The sequence below is a fragment of the Labeo rohita genome, chromosome 12 (genome assembly GCF_022985175.1).
Source record: "Labeo rohita strain BAU-BD-2019 chromosome 12, IGBB_LRoh.1.0, whole genome shotgun sequence".
NCBI lineage: Eukaryota > Metazoa > Chordata > Actinopteri > Cypriniformes > Cyprinidae > Labeo > Labeo rohita.
Genome location: NC_066880.1, coordinates 24997270 through 25021574, shown reverse-complemented (window position 1 = coordinate 25021574; position 24305 = coordinate 24997270). Strand labels below are relative to the sequence as shown.

The following is a 24305-nucleotide window of genomic DNA, read 5'->3' as shown; positions in this document are numbered from 1 at the left end:
AGTAAGTTAAGGCTCAAAGGTGTCCCATCTATTTATGATAGCAGTAAAATAAGCAAACGATACATTCATTCGTCAACAGTCTCAAAAATAAAAGCTGGGTGGAGCGGGAAAGGACAAAACGTAGCTCTGGTAAAACTGAAATCGGCAGGAACGTGTAATTTTAAAACAAAGTATTCAGTTTCTATACAAAGACATGAATATTTACAATGACGACAGTCAAAAGGTAAACAATAGTGAAACGGTAAATATATTCCTGGTTCTTCTGCTTAATCTAATGAATTGTGCTCTCAAAGAATACACGGTAAAGAATAAAAGATGAAAAGACTTTACAGACACACCCTGTACTATATATATGAAAAGCACTGCTGCAGCAAAACACAGTGATGTTTTTGTGACAGGTTGTTCATGGCCTAGCGTCCACCTGGCCTATCGCAAACTGACTTAGCTGGTTAGTACCAGGAAATGAATCATTGGTTTGCTTTGATCCGCATTAAATGAGGGCTGTTCACAGTAAATGTGAAGCGCTTCCTCGTTTTCTCATTCGGCATGTTCAGCTGCACCAACTCAATTTGCGATTTATTTGGTAACTCTTGAGAGAATCCTGACAATGGTTGAAAACTAAAGCTCACCAATGACAGGAAGGTCTAAGTGCACAAACACACACTAGTGGAGGAAACGCTTTTAAAAAGTACCTCCAAAGAATACAAAAGTCTATTTACACATGGTTTAACTCACTTCCTTGCACAGTTATTCAAACTCACTTTTATAACTCAGTATATTCAGGGGAAAAGAAAAAAAACAAAACAAAAAAAAAAATGAACAGTGGTACCAGACATCTGTTTATCACTGTGTTTGAAATGAGAAATTAGACAAACCCCCTACACATACTAGTCTTTTCTAATGTACACCATTTAAAGTGTCTTGCTCGAATATAAAAAAAACTTTTAGAACCCACCTGGAAGATTAAAGTCTGGCAGATGCCAACAATGTATCGCATCCACAGCAGAGCAAAACAACAAGTCATCTACCGCAGAGCGTTCTCATGTGAGTCACTTACTAGGGTGTTGCGTACTGTCCAGGTCATATTTCACTTCAAAATCGATTCAAAAACAAAACAAAAAAATCAGCAACTCTTTTTTTGCACAAATAATTTTTTCCATTACAGTAAATCTGTGAGGAAAATGTGCTTGCCATTAAAATGATGCCACAATGTAAAAATAAATGTATTGCTCCTAAATCTAAATACATTTGTAAATATTTTTTTTTTTAAATCTCTTCTGCTCACGAAGCCTGCATTTATTTGATCCAAAGTACAGCACAAACAGTAAAATTGTGAAATATTTTTTACCATTTAATATAACTGTTTTCTATTTTAATATATTTTAAAATGTAATTTATTCCTGTGATTTCAAAGCTGTTTTTTAACATCATTACTCTAGTCACATGATCCTTCAGAAATCATTCTAATATTCTGATTTGCTGCTCAAAAACATTTATTATTATTGTTATTATTATTATTATGTTGAAAACAGCTGGGTAGAATGTTTTTCAAGTTTCTTTGATGAATAGAAAGTTCAGAAGAACAGCATTTATCTGAAAGAGAAACCACTAACATTATAAACGTCTTTATCATCACTTCTGATCAATTTAAAGCATTCTTGCTAAATAAAAGTTTTAATTTCTATATTTTTTTCCCCCAAGTAAATAAATTATTCGACCTCCAAGCTCTTGAATGGTATAGTGTATAATGTTACAAAAGCTTATTTCCAGCTGATCTTTGTTTTTTTCTATTCAACAAAGAATTCTAAAAAATGTACTTGACTGCTTTAAATATTGATAATAATAATAATATTAATATTAATAATAATAATAATAAATGTTTCTTGAACAGCAAGAATATTAGAATGTCTGAAGGATCATGTGACACTGAAGACTGGAGTAATGATGCTGAAAATTTAACTTTGATCACAGGAATAAATTACATTTTAAAATATATTCAAATAGAAAACAGTTATTTTAAACAGAAAACGTGAAATTTTACTGTTTTTGCTATACTTTAAATCAAATAAATGGAGGCTTTATATATATATATATATATATATATATATGTTTTGTTTTGTTTTTTTCCCTTCATAGTTATTTTCATGACAAATTGGACTTTTTGTATTATAGTAATAGGAATTTGGTGTGAAATAATTGTAATTTTTTTTTTTTTTTTTTTCAGATTTTAGGATTAACTATGACCTGGACAGTTCTTTGGGAGACTCATCGCAAATGGAAAGTATTTTGCTATCTTGCTTTCTGAATGCGTTTATGGGGTAATTCCCAAAAGCATATTGCTGCATAAGCAGGATGATTCATTTGTTTTTATCACTTTCGGAGACACTTGACTATGAATTATTAACCAAGAATTGGTTACAGAGCCACAGTTTTATCCTTAAAAGTCCATTAGCTGCTTTGACCACGATTCCATCTAGAGCACAGGAGCACAGCTGTGGCTTTCTGTAATGTCCTGCTGGTCCACTCTGCTTGACACTTTTAAAGGGTCTGAACACTGGAAAAATATTAAACTATGAAAAATATATGACCACATCATTTCCATAATAGTATTTTTTGTCCGTATAAGACGAAGCAACCTCCTAGAGATCGCTTGACACACGCCGATGCCAAAGCAGTAAGTACTTGCTAAATCTGTGCTATACACTGAATAGATGTTCAGTGCCTTCATCTCACACTCCATCTTAAGTGGACACGATAAACGCTTCCATACACACAACTATGAACACAAGACAGATGAATGGTTTCAGTGCGAGAGGATGAAGACACTGGGGATTGTTAAGCCTTTGGCTTGAGGGATGTTACAGTGAAGCAGCTCTGTTTCGAGTCCCTCCGATGGCTCATTGATCTATGGCTGCAAGGACTGCTGCTGCGGCTGCTGTTGCTGCAGTGGAGCTGCCTGGGATGATGTCGGATGCAAGGCGGGTGGAGGGGGAGGCGGGGGCTGGACGCCAGCCTGCGTGTTGGGGGAAGGAGGGGGTGTGGGCCGCTTGAATTTGTCTGGACTGTTGCTTCTTCTTGGGGAGGGTCTCTGTGGGAGAATGGACAATAAATACAATCAATAATCTATAAACGGTCATGAGATAATGAGATATGACAATATGACAAAATATTTGTCATCTGTCACATCATGCGTCGTGGTATTCTCATGAACATGTGTTAACCCTTAAAGACCTAGAACATTTTCGGGGCACCTGACACGCCTGCACTTTGCTTTTTTAGACCTATTCTAGCAGTCAGCATTAAGTGCTATATATCATTGTAAACAGGAGAACTGAAGTTTCAGTCTAGCTCATTTAAAGTCCCAACTTTTCTTTTGTCTTCTCTAGGAATGAATGAATTTCTGAATCTTTAAGAAAATCGCAAGCAACAATTGGAGGTTTTTTACTGTGTGCTCAAACAGAAAGTCCTGAAGTTTGGATTTTTTTCTTTAGAAAGTTGTATTTGGGTGTTTTACACTTCCAAATAAAATCGTGTCTACATATGTAACCCTGGACCACAAAACCAGTCTTAAGTTTTATAGCCAAAAATACATTGTATGGGTCAAAATGACTGATTTTGTTTTTTATGGAAAAAATCATTAGAAAGTTAAGTATGATGTATAAATCTCAATTTTAACAAAAAATGACCCTTATGACTGGTTTTGTGATCCAGGGTCACATATAACATTCCCCAAGCAAGTTATAGCCATTTATTACAATATTGTTAAAGGTGCTTTTCAGTGAAAACCAGGTCTATTTAGTTTACTGACAATATAGACGTGTTCAAACAGGTTTAGAAAGTAAAGTAAATGAAAACAGTGTTACATAATAACAAAGAGAGTGTTTGTGGGTTTTTTTTCCAGAGGAATATAATTTCAGAGTATGAACAACAAACGCAAACAGTGCAGCAAGTAGTGAAAACAACTGCACAAAAAGTCTTGTGCAACAAATATACAAACAGTGCAAATGAGTCACAAACTATGCACAAAACGAGAGGAAAATATACAGAAAAACTAGTGCAACAGATAAAAGTGTGTAAATGATCTTTCTAAACTATGTAAGAATAATTTACATAATATAACAGCCAAATGGATCAATCCGCTGGCTGTATTCCGCGTGTTACCAGGCAACGCATGGCCACGTGAAAACATAAATTCCAGTGCTTTATCAGATATGTACCACTGTTTTATCCTTGTTTTTGGTTTGTTTATGTCAAAGTGCTCTATCGTTTGTTTTTCTGTGCTTTTTCAGAGAGTGCAGTCATGCAAGTGCTGTCATGCAAATGCTGTCATGTTATTTTGTGTTTTTTCATGCATGCGTGATGCATTTTTCTTTCTCTTTGAGTTTGTTCAAATTTCCAAAGAAACATTCTTGGTTCAAAAGTCCAAAACCTATGTTTATTGGTGGGATAGATGAGAGTTTGAACCAATCTGGGCACGGGGGTGGGACTAAGCATCAACAATCATTCCAGTTTAGCTCAGAGGAACGAAATGCACTGGTTTCTTCTGACAAATCAATGCAATCAAAATAATCACATTTACTACGGAGCCTCTGAATATCCAAATATGACAAAAGTGATACAGAAAAAGATTGGATTAGCGGTTATTAAATATTTAAGAACAATAGTTATTTTTAGCCGCGGGCGGCTGTCTCAGTCTTTGAGGGTTGAAGACATGGATAAGAAGAAATTTCTGAAGTCGTTGTTGTTTTTTTTGCGCACAAAAAGTATTCTTGTAGCTTGAACCACTGATGTCTCATGGACTATTTTAACAATGTCCTTACTACCTTTTTGAACCTTGAACATCTCAGTTGCATTGCTGTCTATCTCAGAAAGCTCTCAGATTTCATAAAAATTATCTTAATTTGTGTTCCGAAGATAAACAAAGGTCATATGGGTTTGGAATGACATAAGGGAGAGTAATTAATGACAGAATTTTAATTTTTCTAGGTGAACTATCCCTATAACTTGTGATGCTGAATTTAAATGACCTGGATGTTAAAATACTTTCTCAAACTCTTAACACTTGGCTTGAGCTATGGTTGTTTTTTGGACAGGTTATGTAGTAAAGTAGTCATTTACATCATCTTATGGCTCTCAGATAAATGGAAACAAAGGCTGCTTTCTGCAAAACACCAGGTCACAAACGTTTGAAATGTAATCCAAATGACCTTTTGCATATAATAAACACATCACATCAAGATAAAGTAAAGACTTGTCACACACAGAAACCGTGCTACCTACTCAAATGACTCTGCAGAAAATTGCAGAAAGCTGTCCTGGATGAACTGTTAGGTAAGTTGTTTATTAAGGCGTGGTCACATTAGCAAAATTCAAGTAAAATTAGGTGGGTAAAAAGGTTCCACGGTACACTGATGATAATGTTGTGATGAATGAAGCACAGCTCACGTACTGTACAAGTCACCTTCAAATCAAGCAGCTTTCTGTAGGTACATGTGGCAAATTTGAATTGCCAACGTAAAGACTAGCAAAATCTTGTGGCAAACTCACTTGCTCTCTCAATTTAAATTTCATTTTTTTCAGAACGTTTGACTAAATCTTGATTTTTTTTTACGATTTTTAACTAGTCAACTTGAAAATGTAACTACAACATGATTCAAGTAACCTTTTCTTTACTAGTGCTTTTAGTTCTATTCCACGTGCACCACACATGAAGCTGTCAACATTATGTAAATGTTAAACAAATCACTTGATAAATATCTTTGCAGAAAAGATGCATGAACTACAACTATATCTTGTTCAAACTTGTCTCATACATATGATATGTTCAGACATAATATGTAGAAAATGCTTTAAAAAAAAATAAAATCTCAAAAGTCAAGGTAATTGACTGAAGGTGTAACACCAGTAGACTATTTTTAATTATACATGTTCTGTAAAAACAATGAACAGCAGCTTTCAGCCTGTCACCATGATGCAAACATGAAATATCAGACATACGTAGTTCTTCACGGGTTTTTCTGCATGATTGCGCAGCTTTTCCATTGTTTATTCTATGTAAACCCAGAAGCGTTAGACTGTTGCAATCATGTCTCTTGTAGCACCCCATGCATTAAATGGCATTACAAAAACACGACGCTCAAGTTAAAAGAAGTTAACTACCATCTTCTTAAATGTTTTTCCTATTCCACTGCCCATGATGCATCTTTGTCAACACAAAAGCACATTCTATGCGCCTTTACTGAGCTCAACAGCTCTGGGTAAAACTGTGATATAAACAAAACACTACTGCCTATTTAAAAAAAAGAGGGTGAGGGTACTTGACATGTCTCATCCTGTCTTCCTGTTTCAGTTAAAATGATGCCAACGATGCTGCGTTAGCATTTCAGTGAACCTTTAAGGCCTGTACATATCAATGCAAAATGTTTGCCACAACAATTTTACCCATGCTATTTATCTATTCAGACAAGCTAAATGAACATGTAAATTTACTCTCTGCCATTAGGTGATGCATACTGAATTGCAGAAAGAAACCAGTTAAACTGGTACACAAAGCAGCACTGTCATTGAGGAAATGTTGTATTTACCATGATGTTTCATGTATTAAACAACATCTAATGGGAGGCATTTCTGGATTCTTCCACTGATAATGACTGTCACTTAGTACAATACTCTGTTCCTGAGCCACCAAATTGTGGCTGAAATCCCAAATCTTACTGGTTGGCCAGTTTTCTTTGTAGTGTGACAAAAGCGATTAGAACACCCCCCAATACAAAAAAAAAAAAAAAAAAAAAAAAAAACTGTTACACTGACAGTATGCAAATATCTAGTCTGAACAGATGTAATAACAGCTGTTTATTCAAAATAAAATCTTTGTAAATGAATCAACTTTTTTTTTTTTTCATAGTGTGATGTGCCGTTAGTTTTGACGTGAATGCCTGTGCATACGTACAGCCAAGTACGTAGACTTACAAGGGTCATGTGCGCTTTAAGTAAACCAAACTTGAACAAGTATAGTACACACACTAGGGAAGAAGGCTTAAGAGAGAGAGTGAGGGAAAACAGACAATCATGATGGCGCAGACCAGAAGAAACTCACTGCAATGCCGTGTGAGGCTCCTACGTGGACGTGCAGGCCGGGTGTATTGTAGTAGGACATGCCTGCTCTGGTCAGTGTAGTTGGCGGGGTGAAGCCCACTGTGTGACTTGCATATGACAACCCTGAAAAACAAACCATGTACAGAAATCAGCGATATACTGGTTGCCATTTTCAAGGCAACAACAATACATAGGGAGTTCTGTAAGATTAGAAATTCAAATCCTCATGTATTTGTGTTCAAATTAACACAAATACATGTACATACTTGAGCCAGTAAGTTAACTAAACATTAACATTAGTGGATCATTCAGTTTTGCAATTTTGATTAATGCGTTGAAAATATCTGATCTAAAAGAACATTCATACTCAAATTGGCTATCACTACATAAATCGGGTTTAAATCCAAAATTACTAACGTTGCTGAACATCGATTCACGAAAATAAACTGAATGAAAGGAGTCGGTACTGAGCTCATTTGAGTTTGTGGATGCAGCCTTGCCTGCTAATAAGATTCTTTCAGACAGATCATTTTAATGCACCAGTTTAAAAACGATTCAATGATAATTCTGAAAGAAAACGCAGAGAGCACAGATCATTGGCTGAGAGCTCATCTGATTTGACAGATAAACTACTAGCTCTTATATCAGTGTTGTTGTTCTGGTTATTTTGTTTCAGTTTGTTAATTTTGCACAAAGCATAGGCTACCGGCATTGAAGTACACATCATTCAGCCGAAACGTGCCTTGTTCTATTCATGCAATAAACGCATGTCCAGTTGTCCACTGCTGCGCTGTTGGCTATGACTAATTTCATGTGCAATGCAGACAAAATTTCAATTTAAATACAGAAATGTATCTTAATTTTTAAAAATAAAGCTTAATATTATGATCAGGCTACTTTCTAAGACCTGTATATCCTATAGTCATGGCGAAATTAGGTTCCTCCAATCTAAAAAGAAAACAAGAATCGAAAACAACCGTGAGGAATCGATTCTTGGAATCAAATCTCAACGATTCCAGAACCAGGAATCAGAATTGGACTTGATTCCAAAATTTTCAGAATCGAACAGCCCTACTGTTTGGGAATGCAGTTGTGTAAGACAGTTCTGGGAGGCAATTATACAGAAATACTTTGACGACAGACTTTGCTCAGGCATTTCAGAATGACCATAACATTTCAGATGCTGTGGAACAAGATCGGTCCACTGGTTAGATGGGTTCTGCCGTCCCATAGCGCAGTCATGACTTTTTTTGATGCGTATGAAGGAATTTATTCGGCAAATACGTTTCCATCTCCCATTATTCGCATTAACCCTTCTTTACACAAGTCAAAAACCACCTCAATCGAGCGTAAAAACATTTTTGCAAATTAAGGGATTTTTATTCGAAATGTGGCATTTCCATCACTTGTTTCTGATGCGATACTTCAAAATCCGCATAAAAACAGAATAATGGAAACATAGCTATCAAACTGAATATGTTAACAACATAGCCTTGTAAAAAGAATTGACCAACATCTATCAAACACTAGCAATATAGTAACACAGAGTCATCTGAAGCACTTTTATTGATGCATTTTGTAACTTTGAACCTTGAAAGATCCAGTCCTTAATGTTCTGTTCTTTTAAGAAATGTTGGCCAGCACCTGAAGACAGGTGGGGACTGAATCTGACTATGTCAGTTTATGAAGAATTGAAAAATTTTACTTTTGTTCTCTCATGAATTTGAGTAACCAGTGTATTGTTTTTATTATTACAAAATACCACGATAGAATCTGTGACTCATACACTCAAACAATTTTCAAAAACAAATGAAAATGATCAAGTGAATCAGCAAAGATGCATTTAATATTTTTCAAGCGAGTGTGGTGTACCTGGTGAGATGGGTCTGCTGGAGGATGGGGATGGGCTGTAGGGAATGGGGCTGGATACAGTACGGGGACGTAGTCCTTGAGCGGACATCTCATTGAAGTACCTGCAAAACAATTAGTAAAGGTTAAAATATTCATCAGGAAAATGAACTGATAAAACAGAGCGTCTAAGTGAAGCAGTAGGTGTGACACAGACAATATTTTCTGGGATTTCATCAAAAATGATAATTATATAGTACCATGTTGAATGTTTTTTTCGTGCTGGTACATTGGCTGGTTAGGCCAGGCCTGTTGTTGGCAGCGGACTCCAAAAGCCTTGCATAATCTTCTATATTCTTACAATCACAGTTTTGATTAGGTGAAGTGCAGTATTGGGGGCTCCAGAAACGTAGCTGTCAACCATTGTCATAGACAATACATATGCATGGCTCTAGTGTTACATGTGATGTTTGGGCTGTGGGTACCTCTCATCGTCCATCTCCAAGCTGGACTCGCTCTCAGAGAGCTGCCGGCACAATGCCTCCCTACGCTCCACCTCCCTCTGGAGCTTCCTCTGCAGGCGGATGTTCTCCTCCCGCATGTGACGCTCTTCTTCTATGTACTGAGCCCTCTTCTCTGTATCTATAAACACACAAACACTGCAATGAGCAGAGCTTATCTTTATGGCAAAGTCACAGTACACCTGTTCACATTCACAACCATGAGACAACCAAATGAGATCAATATGACAAAAAGCATATGACCGTGTGCAAGTTCTGGAACTTTCACTTGCCGCAACACAGCATACCGCATGTTCAACAATAGAATCTTAGAATCTTTGAAAAACTGTTATAGTTTTTGTTAAGTTTAGCACAATAACAGATTCTATGCAATAATGCTCTCAGTGGAAACACGGCTTTTGGGCACTAATGACTTGCATGCAAGAGTTGTGTGTTTTTTATTGTCCTTTATATTTTAATATTATATTTACACTACCAGTCAAATGTTTTTACACCGTTAAGATTTTTAATGTTTTTATAAAGAATTCTCTTCTGCTCACCAAGCCTGTATTTATTTGATCCAAAGTACAGGAAACACTGTAACATTTATCTATTTGAATATATTTTAAAATGTCTTTTTTCTTTTTTTTTTCTTTTTTGTTGTGCGTTTTTGTCATTTTTATTAGGATTTTTTCTTCCTTTTTTAATATGTAATATAGTTTGAATTGATTTTACTTTAGTTTTAGTTATTTTATTACATCAAGTTAAACTAAATAAAATTTTAAATTGGCTGATGTGTTAAAAAAGTAAAAAAATATATAATAATAAAAATAATAATAATAAACACATATACATATATACACATACACACACATACATACATACATACATACATACATACATATATATATATATATATATATATATATATATATATATATCATTTCAAGTAACGAAAAATGTTTTCGCTCGAATCCTACATTTATTAACCATATGCAAGTTTATTTAAATGTCACCAAGGTTGCATTTTGTAGTTGACACTGATGAGGTTTTGCTGAAACATTGAAAATGTCTTGTGATAACAGATCAGCATAACTTGTGATTACTTCAACTCTTCACAAATCCACGCTTTGATATAATTGACACCATATGGTGTCATAGACTTAAACATACAAAAGGCCACAAGACCTGGTCACTTTTCTTCTTGTTCAGGTATATACTGCCATCTAGTGGGCATAAAATGTAATACCATTAAAAAACAACAACACCAGGCTACAATGGTGAAAACAAGACTTCACCGTCACTTTTGATCATTTTAATACATTGTGGTCTAGGTGACATTGTTTCTGGGGCAGTGCAATTTATTACATTTTGATAAAAGATTATAAAGACAAATAATTTCTTTGCAAGAATATTCATGAAAGAATGAATTTGATTAATTGCATGCTATACTGTTGACGTAATTATGGGCAGTTTTTATTTTAAAAATTGCCAAAAGGCCAAGAGTAAGTGTAATGCATTCTGGTATTTACGCTGTAGGTCTGCAGTGCGGAGGTTCTTCTTCAGCCTCTCCACCTCACTCTTGAGAAATCGGATGTGTCGCATCATATTCTCAGGTGAGTCGATCTCCATGGAGATGTCTCTTGGGGACGGCGGCGCAGAGACAGGCTGGTCAAGCTTCTCCTGAAGAATCCTGCAGGGTTGGAACAAAACAGATCTGTAAATCTCTTTCTTTCAACCTAACCACTAAAAGTCAGGATGGAAAGAAAATGTACACATATAACTAACCTATAAAACACATAAGCAGGTGTTCAGCACATGTAGGGCACTTCAAATATTCAAAGTGGCATCACTACTTTCTCAGTTACAAGGTGTTTATATATCTGAGGTGAGCCGTGGCAGTGTTACATAAAGCAGCAGCTTCTGACAACAAAACTGTACTGGCCTTTTTTCTGCTTCCAGTTTGTCCATGCGTTTCCATAGCCGATTCACAAGAGCTTCTTGTTCTTGCTCTAAAGTGTTTTCCAAGTCGATCTTTTCACGTCTAAGCTAAAAGAACACAAAAAGAGTTTAAATATATGCAAAGAACTGAAAACAATCAGTTAGCATTCATTACGAAAAATCAGATGGAGTTACCTGTTCTAAGGTGAGCTGTTTAGAGATTGTGTCGTTCTCCAGCTTCTTGATCTTCTTCATCAGTTTGTTGACCTGAAACTCCTGCTCCTGCTCTAAGTGCTGCTCCAGTTCGGCTTTCTCATGTTGCAACTGAGCAAGAAATGGAGAAAACGGATTTTAAAAACTGTGAAAATAATGCGTGCCAGACTTAACCTGCTCAAGAAACGAAGAATGTGTTGGAATCAATGCAAAACTTAGCAAACTGGCAGCTCCACTACTAAAGTGCTTTTTCACAGAGCATTTTGGGTATTCTCTAGCTGCTGAGTGTACATCAGTTGTACACTTGTTATTGCGGTGCATTATAGGATTAAATGAGTGCACTCGATAACATCCACAATGGTTTCGGAGGCCACTACAAATGGCCATCCTCTCCAATAGTACTCTATTTAAGGGTATAGGGGGCAATTTTAGACAAAGTGCTAATATTTTTTTTTTCCATATAGTATATTATCAGCCCTTTTCAACACTGATTATAGTAACAAACTAGCGATGCATGATATTAAGAAGTTTTAATTCCGCAGGGGGCGCTGTTGGCCTACTTCTAATAAAATGAAAGTAAAATACACCAATAACATTTAGACTGTTTCTAATTAAATAAAGCAGTAATTGATGTCATAAAATCATGAGTATGTTTTGATTTAAAAGTCATAAGCTATAGCTTACATGAATAAAAACAAAACAAAAAACAAAAAACAAAAAACATAAAAAAATAAATCACAAACATGACACATATAGATATACACACACATATATATAGTGCCAGCTGTCTTCCGATCCCCTTAAAACTTTGCATGCTTGTTTAGAATCACCTGTTGCATGTGCTCAGCAGGTTTCGTATAGTTTTGGGGTTTTGTTCAGGCTTTATAGGATTTGGGGTAAATTTGGGTTAAATTTCTCAAAGGGTAAATTTCAACATTTTTGATAAGAGAGAGTCCAGAGAATTGTACTGCAGTGGCTTTTTCCAGTTTGACTGAAAAACTTAGACCAAGACCATGCACACCAATTTTCATGTTGATGGGATAAATGGTTGTGCAGTTATATCCATTTTTATGTTTTTTCTCCCCTCCTATAGCGCCAACAAGTGGCCAAGCTCAGCAATTTTTTTTTCCTGTGACCTCAGACTGAGCTCTTACATAAGTGTTCTGAGTTTGGCGGAGATATGTCATGCCGAGTTATAGGCATTTTACTAAAAGTGGCCCTGCCCCTTTCAACGTTTTGGCGCCCCTTTGTGACGGCGGGGCAAAAGTTAAACGTTTTTCTAGAGAATCTTTCTGCACTAGTTTGGTTCCGATTAGGCAAAATACCTATGAATAGTTCACAAAAGTAGTTTTTTCCAAAAATCCAAAATACTAGAAAATTTTGCTCACAAACAAATCTGAGTGTGTTTTGTCCAGCATGAGCCAAGGGTTCCAACAACATAAGACACCTGAGCGACTGACAGTTTAGGAGTTATGAGCGTTGTTGTACTTTTGTTCACTGTAGCGCCTTGATAAATTCATTATACATGCTTTTGATTATTAAAAAGTAATGAAACGATTAAAATAGAATCCAGAAAATTAATGGAAAACAGAGATTCACAAAAAAAACTGAATTTGAGAAAAATAATAAAACGTATTTCACAGGGCCTTAAAAACATCATTTTTTAAAACTTTTAATAAATTGCCGTTAAATTCTGCAAGTTTCATGATTTAAATTAATTAGAAATGCTTTTTGCTAAATATTTTTTTATGCAACCATTAAAATAGAGTCTAGAAAAATTTAAATGGAATCTGAGGAAAAAATAAAACCGATTTCATAGGGCCCTCTTTATTTCATTGTTTTTGTTTTATTGTAGTTGTCCTTTAGTTTGTTCCTTGCATCTAGGTTCTTATTGATAAAGATAAAATAACAACAAATGACTATGTTATGATATAAACTGTGGTTGTAAATTTAAATTACTATATCATAAAATAGGTTTTATTATTTTATTTTATTTTAAAGTGGGGATGAAATGCTTTGTTTTAATAGATAAAAAAAAACTATGATCTCCATTTGGATTCAGTTACTTTTCGTGTTGTTCTGTTTTTTTTTTTTTTTTCTTAGTATGGGTTCAGTATTAGTATTGTGATATTTTAGTCCGGTATCGTATCAAAGGCAAAATGTTCGTAGCGTGACAACACAAGTTTAAAAGTAACCAAAATTACAAATAATTAGCTTATAATTTCCACATAGAAGAGACTTGGTGTTGTTTCCAAACAAAAGGAAATATACTGGGTTGATATACGAGTTAAAAAAAATATTGGCGTATCGGATATCAGCAAAAATCCAATATCGTGCATCCCTATAATAAAACTTTTCTTGAGCTCCAAATCAGCATGATTTCTGAGGGATCATGAGACACTGAAGATTGGAGCTGACATCATGAAAATCATTTGGTTTTGGTTTTTCAAATAAAACCGCTCTCCAATTCCAACTATAGCTGGAATTTGTTGAGTCTGAGTGCTTACAGCTGCACTTCCAACAAACTGCTAACCATGACTCAACATTTTCCCATCTGTGATGAAATGTGTATAACCACAGGTGACCATATGCTTCTCTGCAGCTCTCTACTCCCCAATCCATCTCTGTCTCTTTCTCTCATGTTCCACAAAAATTGAGGACAAACAGAATTCCCCTGACCCTGTAAGCTATAACAAGTTCCTTAAAGACGGCATTGCTAAAGCAGTTCCCTTTAAAGTGCATGAATCACTGTCGCAAAGCTGTATAAACCTCAAAAGCATGGTGGAACTGGGAGAGGCTTTTTGAGGAAGCTTTGTCCTTGGTAGGTGAGCTCAGAAACTGCAATCTATCACTCTTAACAAGGCTGTGTGTGTTTAAATGATCCCAGAAGGTTTGGTCAAGGCCGCTTACAGAGCAAACCTTGAACAACACTTCCTGTACTCCCCCTCAGTGACTTATCACTAGGACTTTGAACGCAAAAGGTGTAAACCATCTTCTTTTACTTTAACTTGTGCTCTACATTTGCTCTTTTGATGCAACCCTCAATGCTTTGGTGAAAGTGGAAAATGTAGCTATGTTAGCGCCCATCCTTTAGTGCATAGCACAGAAAACAAATCCTATTCACATACCAAACAACAGCTGAGCACTTACTTGCATAAGTTTGCGAGATAGCTCATTGGTGAGAAACTCCTCTTCCTTCTCATAGTTGACCGCTAATGTTTCTTTCTCTTTCTGCAGGGCCTGAATCTTCTTGAACAGGGTGTTACTGATGAACTCTTCTTCTTGTTCTGCTCTCGCTTGCTAAAAAAATATATTTTAGAAAGCACAATGATGTTAGTCAACAGCTGCTGAAAATACATCAGTAACAGTTAGTTGTGTTTCATTAACCTTATATGGTTGAATCTGAGCAACAAACACATTTCTGTACTTTGCATGCGTATACAATGGGCATACTTTGAACAAATGAACAAAAAGCTTTTTGTTTAAAGAATAGTTCACCCAAAATGACAATTTGCTGAAAATGTAGGCCATCCAAGATGTAGATGTGTTCGTTCCTTTATCAAAATGGATCTGGAGCAACTTTTTATTTTTAATTGAGATATTTTTTAATTTCAAACTGCTGCTTCCAGCTTGAATATGAAAACTCTATCCATAAATTACATTTAAAAAGTCTTCTGAAAAATATGAACAGATCAATCACAAAACAAAAAAGTCTAAAACAGTTCTAAACAAATACGTTGGTGGATTTTGATGTGAGAGGACAACAGATGGAGGAAGCATTATTATGGATTATGGACTGTTATTTTGTCTACAAGCAATGGTTTAAAGTTTAAACACCTTGATGGATTTGTTTCTTACAAACATGCAGCTTTTTGCTTCACAAGGTGTTAACTGATGGACTGGAGTTGTGTGAATTACTTGTGAATTATCGTGATGTTTTTATCAGCTGTCATTTTGACGGCACCCATTCACTGCAGTGGATCCATTGGCGAGCAAGTGATGTAATACGAAATTTTTCCAAATCTGATGAAGAAAGAAACTCACCTACATAATGAATGGCCTGAGGGAGAGTAAATTTTCAATCAATTTTCATTTTTGGGTAAACTATTCCTAACTTGCTCTCTAAGAGTTGTCCCTCTAAATATCATTGTATCTTGTGCAAGCCATTGTGCATTGTGTAGACAAGGATTCACATTTTTGCTCAAGACCTTTTACCAGCACAGCATATTGTGAAGAATTGCTTAACTGTGTGACAGTGGAGTTCTTAGTGTCATATGGTACTAGAACTGGGTGAATCATAAAGCAACACTTCTTGATATTTCACAACCTGCATAGAATCAGATTGACTTATAACAAGCATAAAATGGCCTTCCTGACTAATGAATGCAGAACAAAAACCTTACAAGCACGAAGTCGGTTTCTAAATGCAGCTGCAACAATTTAAAGAAATGATGAAAGCAGCAAAACTGGGCTTGGGAAAACATCATGAATGAGGATAAATCGACGGCATTTCAGGACAATTTATACAGGCAAGCCAAGTTCATCTGGCTTGTAAAAACCAATTCACAATGCACTCCAAAACCCATGTGCATGACATATAAGGAACTGAAAGTTTAACAGAAAAGATGTTACTTCTACATACAGGTGTTATTAAAAGCCATCTGCAGACCCTGAGAGAATAAAAAAAAATGCATGATGATAAAGAACTCAGTGCTGGGGTGAAAAAAACCTTATCAAGCCAGAGACCAGCTGCTTTCTCACTTCTGATTGAACTCATAAACACATGCTGACAACACACAAGAACAACTGTCAGATAATCATCAAATATTAACTAGCAACCAAAACAACTCATGAAAGATTATGCTGTACTGTTTTACAGTACTGTAGCACAAGTACATCATCATTATTTCATGCTCATATAAATCAAACCATCATTCAGATGATGATTTGCATTACCTACTCAATGAGCATGCTAGATTTGGTTAACCCTACAAAGTCTACAGTATCATATTTGATACATGAATTTCTAAGGCCTCTAAACTATTGACATAAACAAAACTTTGCTAAAAAAAACCTGTTCTACACAATCTATTACATTTGTCTTTTTGCTCTAAAGTTTTAAACATTTCTTATACAGTAAATGTAAGAATAACTTTCATACTGTTGGTAATATTTCAAGATGAAAGGTACTGCATTGAAGCAACTTAGGCTTTTTTTTAGCAAAAAATCTTTTTTTGTTGTTGTTGTAAAGTCATGTTAAAATGCACATCATCCCTCAATCATCATTACATTGGATTGCAATGTGTTTTGTCCCCACAACTGATAATAAATTGATAATAAAATTAAGCATTTAAATATCATCTTAATAAGACATTACTTGGATATATAGAGTGACAAATATGACATTTATACGCACTCTATGTAAGTAGTCTGCTATACTGTTATAGATCTCAAATGTTTAAATTACAAGGTATCAGAATTTCATCTTACTTTTTGTCCATAAAAATATAAGCAATAACATCAATTTGAATATTTTTGCTTAGCTTGGTCTTCTGAATAAAATTAAGGCATTTTTTTTATTTCTAAACCTCTACATTCATACTATACGCACCACAAATTCTAATATATCAGGTTATATGATCCAAAATGTGAAACCTTTTTTTAGATTAATTTTTATATTTTCTCTATACGTTCAATAAATTGAAACTTGATAAATATATATATATATATATATATATATATATATATATATATATATATATATATATATATATATATATATTTCTAACTATTATTTCATGTCAAGCTTTACAGGGGTAAACTGTACTACTACGTATTAATAGTCAAGAGACCAGATGACTCATAACGTACCCACAGAATAATCACTAACTAACCAAAGCGAGCTATCTTTTAACACGGCAATACTGCGTATGTTAATATATTATGAGTTATAATGATCGTGAACATTTGGCACATGCTACTGTACTTAACTGTAATGTCAATTCAAAATACCACGTTTTCACACTAGTTCTGTTAACTATTTATAAAGATACTGATTTAGTTTACTTAACTAAGGAAAAGTTATATAACGTTGCTGTATCAAAATAAAGCTGATATTCCCTGAGTAATTCTTATCCCAAATTAACTAATTCATGTGCTGCTAGCTCATGCTAGTATTACAATTTCACTGACAGTTTCTTAAACTCTAAACACAACCAAAACATCAACAGAGTCACTAAAAGGGGACAAAAAGGTGCTTGTTTAGTTTTTTTTTTTATTATTATTATTATTAACAAGACGTAACGGAAAATAAGAGACAATAAAAGCTAATCATTAGCACATTAGCTTCAGTGAACCGTAAATGTATTGTAACAGTTACTGTTAATGTGTTTAAATAACACACGAAATGGTTAAACTCCTTATTATTCGCTTAAAGTTTCATTCAGGTAAATAAGTATTCAGTGTAAAAACATTTGTGAATGACTCACTATGGTGACACTGGCTTTGCGCAAGTCTCTATTCTCCTCCTGCAGTGCTTTACACTTCAGTTTAAACGTCTCGAGTTCGATCTTCAGCACTTTATTCTCCTGCTGTAAAGAAGCCAGGCGGTTCGACAACTCCTCTAGACGGAACGAAGAGATGAGGATGGAGGAGGACGAGGATGAGGAGCACTGAGGGGTGGCTCCGTCCGTGTCGCTCTCACTCGCACTATCCGCCATCATTGAGCATCAGTATGAGTCAATGAGAGAATGAGGAATGAAATACTGCTGGAGGATGCGAGTCGCTACAGCGACCTCTAGTGATTCGATTCATCTGAGCGAATCGGTTCTTTCAAACGATTCGCTCTGGAAGTGGGCGGGACTTTGAAACATAGTGGGGCTTGGTAATAATTCTGCCGTTTAAAGTCCTTACTATAGTTCGAATTCAAAACATCGTTATAAAAGTGTAAATTATTGCTTAAGCGTTTACTGAACTAGCACGCAGAGAGCGTGCTAGCCCTCATGTGGTAGATGTTAATTTTCTCAGCGCTGATATGGATGGACCAATCACAATGATATTTGGTTACTGGATTAGTCAGTTTCAAATATATATATGTATATATATATGTGACCATGGATCACAAAACCAGTCATAAGGGTCATTTTTTATGAAAAATTTTATTGATGTATAGTTTGTTATGATAGGACAATATTTGGCCGAGATACAACTATTTAAATGTCAGGAATCTGAGATCAAAATATGGAGAAAATTGCCTTTAAAGTTCTTCAAATAATGTTCTTAACAATGTATATGACTAATCAAAAATTAAGTTTTCATACATTTACAGTAGGAATTGTACAAAATATCTTCATGGAACATGATCTTTACTTAATTTCCTAATTATTTCTGCCATAAAAGAAAAATCTGTAATTTTGACCCATACAATGTATTTTTGGCTATTGCTACAAATAAACCCCAGCGACTCAAGACTGGTTTTGTGGTCCAGGGTCATATATATATATATACCTGAACCTACATTTTACAGATTGACTAGTTGAGCCAAAGGAAGCTGGACACCAGGGCCTGTTTTTGGTATGTTTTAAAGTTATAAAATTCTTGTCAGATAAAAGATTTAACTCGTATACATGTTCAACTAAGTAACATGGGTTAGTTAATCCAAAAATCCTGTCATTCACTCTCATCTTGTCATTCCAACTTGTTTATCTTTTGAGAACAAGATATTTTTAATATTCTCCCATCATTTTTGTGCGTACATATAAAGTCCACGCGACCAAAATGTTCAAAATTCAAAAAGTTAGACTTCAGTTAAGATGTAAGTGCTCATAAATATAGAAAAAGGAAGCTTGAGTGTGCCTGCTTCAAGCATGACACAATATTTATTTTTAATGTGTGAACTGCACCTCAAAATCTAAACTATATATAACAGGGGTGGCAAACAACAGCCCTAGAGAGCAGCAGGCCTGCAGAGTTCAGCTTAAACCTTAATAAATACTCACATGCCTATAGCTTCCTGTTAACCCTTCAGACCTTAATTAGCTTGTTCAGGTGTGTTTGATTAGGGTTGAAGCAAAGCTGTGCAGGGCTGCGGATGTTCGCCACCCCTGATATATAAAGTATAGATTAAAGTGTATATATATATATATATATACATACACACACACACACACTATCAATAGTTTTTGAACAGTTAAATACATTTTTTTCAGGATTCTCTGATGAATAGAAAGATCCAAAGAGCAGCATTTTGTAACATTATACACTATACCACTCAAAAGCTTGGAGTCAGTGTAATTTTTATTATAGAAATGAATACTTTTATTTAGCAAGGATGCTTTAAATTGATCAAAACTGATGATAAAGACATTTATAATGTTACAAAAGATTTCTATTTCAGATAAATGTTCTTCCGAACTTTCTTTTCATCAGAGAAACCTGAAAAAGAATCCATTCAGCTGTTTTCATAATAATAATAATAAATGTTTTTTTGAGCAGCAAATCAGAATGATTTCTGAAGGATCATGTGACTGGAGTAATGATGCTAAAAATTCAGCTTTGAAATCACAGGATTAAAATACATTTTAAAATATATTCAAATAGAAAGATTTTAAATAGTAAAAATATTTCAAAATGTTACTGTTTTACTGTACTTCGAATCAAATAAATGCAGGCTTGGAAAGCAGAAGAGGATTCTTTAAAAAACATTCAAAATCTTACTGGTAAACTTTTGACTGGAAGTGTCAAAAAAGTGAAGACTACTTTAAGAACAATTAGGAAGTGACATTTTATGGTGATCAAGAACATTTTAACCACTCTTCCCCAGATTCTGTGTATCTACTGTAAAGAAAAAAAAAACAACAGGTACAATATATTAACATTTAATGTATATTTGTAAAGTACAATTCTATGTACACCTAATAATAGGGCAACATTTATGATTTTTATTACTCAGTTACACCATGAGGAAAATGTGTTTAATTTTAATTTAAATAATGTCACAATCCAACAAATAAATATTAAAATATTTATATTTATTTCTTTAGAATATGTCCAGGACATGACTTTTTTTTTTTTATCTCAAGATTTCCCCTTAAATGTTCCAAAGCTTCCAAAGTTGAACAAGAAAGAAAACACAGTGAGGGTTTGAACACAATTTATTATAAGCTTAAATAATTAATTTGATCATCCAGTGTATGTTTGTTTTTGTTTTTTGTTTTTTCCCATACATATGTTTGTTACCAGATCTATCATCCATGAATGCTTGGGTGATTTCTCAATGCACCAAAATCAAAGTAAAATTTCCCCCAAAACCACAGCAGCCTTAAAAAGTAGTAATACACTGCTAGAATGATTACAAATGACAGGTTGACAGAAAGACTTCTACATCTTAGAGCCAATACACATGAGAACAGTTAAAAGTGCATCACGTCAGTCAACATGATGCATACCGGTGATCGTTCAGATTTCATCTGTATCTGTAACTGCATAGGGAACCCGCCGCTGTGATGTGATGGGACACAGTGTATTTTAGTGAAGCTGAACAATGGTGCTGTGATAGTGTCATCTTTCTAAAAAAAACGTGAGCATTAGCAAGGCTGTGAGTGTATACATACAGAACAGCATTTCCCCTTTTCTTGTGTTATGCCGTTTAGAAAAATCAAAATAAAGTGAATCACATGCATGAAAATATTAGTACTCTGAAGAAGTCTTTGAACAGAACTACAACGGCTCCAATGTTCGTACCACCGAAAACCGCCGTAGGTTTGAAAGAAACATCCGTTGTTAAAATCAAGCTGGCTTTTTTTTTTTCATTTACAAACATTTTTCTTGCTTATAATTATACAAGTGCATGTGAAGTTACACCGAAGCGTTCCCTTAAAATTGGAATCAGAATTGGTAGTTCATTCCTACACACTTGCCAGTGCATTAACAATATCGTGAGCCACTTTCGAATTTATACAGTGTAATTTATGTACATCATAAGCTCCAACAGCATTATACACCCCGACATTATGGGTCCGAGAGGAAAAAAATGTAAGGCGAGTGTAGAAGGTGATTCAAACGAGTCCCTCCTTTTCTGTCAATCTGCAGTAAGTTTCGTGGCCTCTTTGGTCACGGAAGTGCTTGGGCGCTGCCGTGGAGCGTCTCGCATAGGACGCCCCCAGTCGATCGAAACGCTGCACCAACAAAGTCCTCTCGACCATTAGTCGTTCCGTGTTATTGACAGAAACAAGTTTTTTTCATGCTCATGCGAAATCAAAAGTCGTCAGACTGAAAACCATTTGTTTTTATGAAAGCTGCAGACACACGATCTTCATCCCCTGACCTCCTGCGCGTTTCCAATGATCCTCCTTGTAGGAAAATGGTTTTGAAACACTTTCAGATCTGAAACACAGTGACATACAGGAATATATTCACTTATTTTATTAATCTAATAACATCGCATTGCTTTTAAGGAGTAGTTCACTCCACAATAGAAACTTCCTGATAGTTTACACACCCCCAAGTCATCCAAGATGTTCATGTCTTTCCTTCTTCAGTTGAAAAGTTTTTGAGGAAAACATTCCAGGATTTTTCTCCATATAGTGGACTTCAATGGGAGCCAAGAGGTTGAAGGTCCGAACTGCAGTTTTGCTGCAGCTTCAAAGGGCTCTACATAAGCCCAGCCAAGGAATAAGCATCTTATCTAGCTAATTTCGACTTAATTCTCGAAACATTTCGACTTTATTCTCGGAATTTTGACTTTATTCTCAAAATATTTAGACTTTATTCTCACAATATTTCAGCTTTATTCTTGTAATTTCAACTTTATTCTCAAAATTTTTCGACTTTTTCTAATATTTCTACTATATTCTCGTAATATTTTGACTTTATGCTTAAAATCTTTCGACTTTATGCTCGTAATATTTCTACTATAGTCTCGTAATTTTGACTGTATTCTCAAAATATTTCAAATTTATTCTCGCAATATTTAAACTTTATTCTCGTAATCCTTTGACTTTATTCTCATAATATTTCATCTTTATTCTCATAATATTTAGACTTTATTCTCATAATGTTTCGACTTTATTCTTGTAATATTTCAGCTTTATTCTTGTAATATTTCGACTTTATTCTCATAATGTTTCAACTTTATTCTCATAATATATTTCAGCTTTATTCTCGTAATATTTTGACTATTCTCGTACTTTTGACTTTATCTCACAATTTTTCAACTTCATTCTTGTAATTTCAACTTTATTCTCAAAATTTTTCAACTTTATTCTAATATTTCTACTATATTCTTGTAATATTTCGACTTTATGCTCAAAATTTTTCGACTTTATGCTCGTAATATTTCTACTAATATAGTCTCGTAATTTTTACTTGTTTCTAGTAATATTTTTACATTATTCTCAAAATATTTCAACTTTATTTTCACAATATTTCAACTTTATTCTTGTAATTTCAACTTTATTATCAAAATATTTAGACTTTATTCCTGTAATGTTTCGATTTTATTCTTGTTATGTTTCGACTTCATTCTCATAATATTTCAACCTTATTCTCGTTATATTTCAACTTTATCTCGCAATTTCAACTTTATTCTTGAAATTTTTCGACTTTAGTCTCGTAATGTTTCGACCTCATTCTTGAAATATTACGACTTTAATCTCGTAATCTTTTTTAACATGGCACTAAAACAGCGTTGTACTTGCCTCCCTTGAGCCCATTAAGATTTAATAGACTCGCTAAAGCGTGTAGTGAGTTTGGTGGGGGGTAACTGAGAATGAATGGAGTCACATAAGAGGAGTCAATGCCTCCATCGCGATATGATTGGATATGACTTATGTTCAAACGTGACTGGTTCATGCGATAAATCGTGCCTCGTGTTCCGTGTCATTTTCTAAAAAAAAACCTAAAATGTATATACCTTTTTACCACAATTGCTCGTCTTGCACTACAGTAGCTCAACACGCAATACGTAGTCACGTTGGAAAGGTAACACATGATGGAGGTGGAAGTGCCAATGTTCAAAGAAAGTCAAACGCTCTTTACTAAAAAAGGTAAAACAACAATGTCAGACAAATTTAAAGTTGGAAGAGAAAATGAGATGGAGTTTAATCACCCAACCCTACCTTTTTGAACTAAAGTACACAGACAAACTAACCACACTTGACCTTTTTAACATGATTACGTAATCCATGAAGTCACGGACATGCATCGCAGAGCTAGTGCAAGATGAGCATTTGTGGTTAAAAAGTGTATACATTTGTATTTTTTCTTTAGCAAAAATGGGCGATTGTTTCACTACTTAAGACCCTTATACATTGGCTGGGATTGTGTAGAGCCCTTTGAAGCTGCAATTTGGACCTTCAACCCATTGGCTCCCAATGAAGTCCGTTATATGGAGAAATATCCTGGAATGTTTTCCTCAAAAATCTTAAAATATTTTCAACTAAAGAAAGAAAGCCAAGAACATTTTTGATGACATGGGGGTAAGTCAATTATCAGGATTTCTTTATTCTGAAAGTGAACTAATCCTTTAAATTGATAAACAGTGGAGTCAAAGTCTGAGAGCACACTGAAAATCTGGGATCCATAATCTAATTTTAAACTGCAAATAAGCATACAATTTTAGAACGTGTACGGCAAAGAATATTATGCTGTAAAATATGTGTAAAATATGTATGGTCACTAATAAAATCTAAGCAAAAAACATGTCACATT

The 24305-nt window shown here is 34.8% G+C and overlaps 2 protein-coding genes across 2 annotated transcripts in view; both read right to left on the bottom strand.

Annotated features, from left to right (window-relative positions):
• Positions 1–19: 19 nt before the first annotated feature.
• ccdc6b (coiled-coil domain containing 6b) lies at positions 20–18339 on the bottom strand. The gene is made up of 9 exons (XM_051124517.1): positions 18086–18339; positions 14748–14897; positions 11580–11708; positions 11389–11492; positions 10976–11136; positions 9429–9585; positions 8968–9068; positions 7097–7218; positions 20–3088 (listed from the first exon to the last, which is right to left on the bottom strand). The coding sequence occupies exons 1-9, from the start codon at positions 18317–18319 to the stop codon at positions 2906–2908; spliced, it is 1341 nt and encodes a 446-aa protein (XP_050980474.1). The 5' UTR covers positions 18320–18339; the 3' UTR covers positions 20–2905.
• A 2392-nt stretch (positions 18340–20731) lies between these two features.
• ank3b (ankyrin 3b) overlaps positions 20732–24305 on the bottom strand; it is a 120998-nt gene continuing 117424 nt past the window's right edge. The window contains 1 exon segment of the mRNA XM_051124506.1: positions 20732–21980. The gene's annotated coding sequence lies outside the window, so the exon portion shown is untranslated.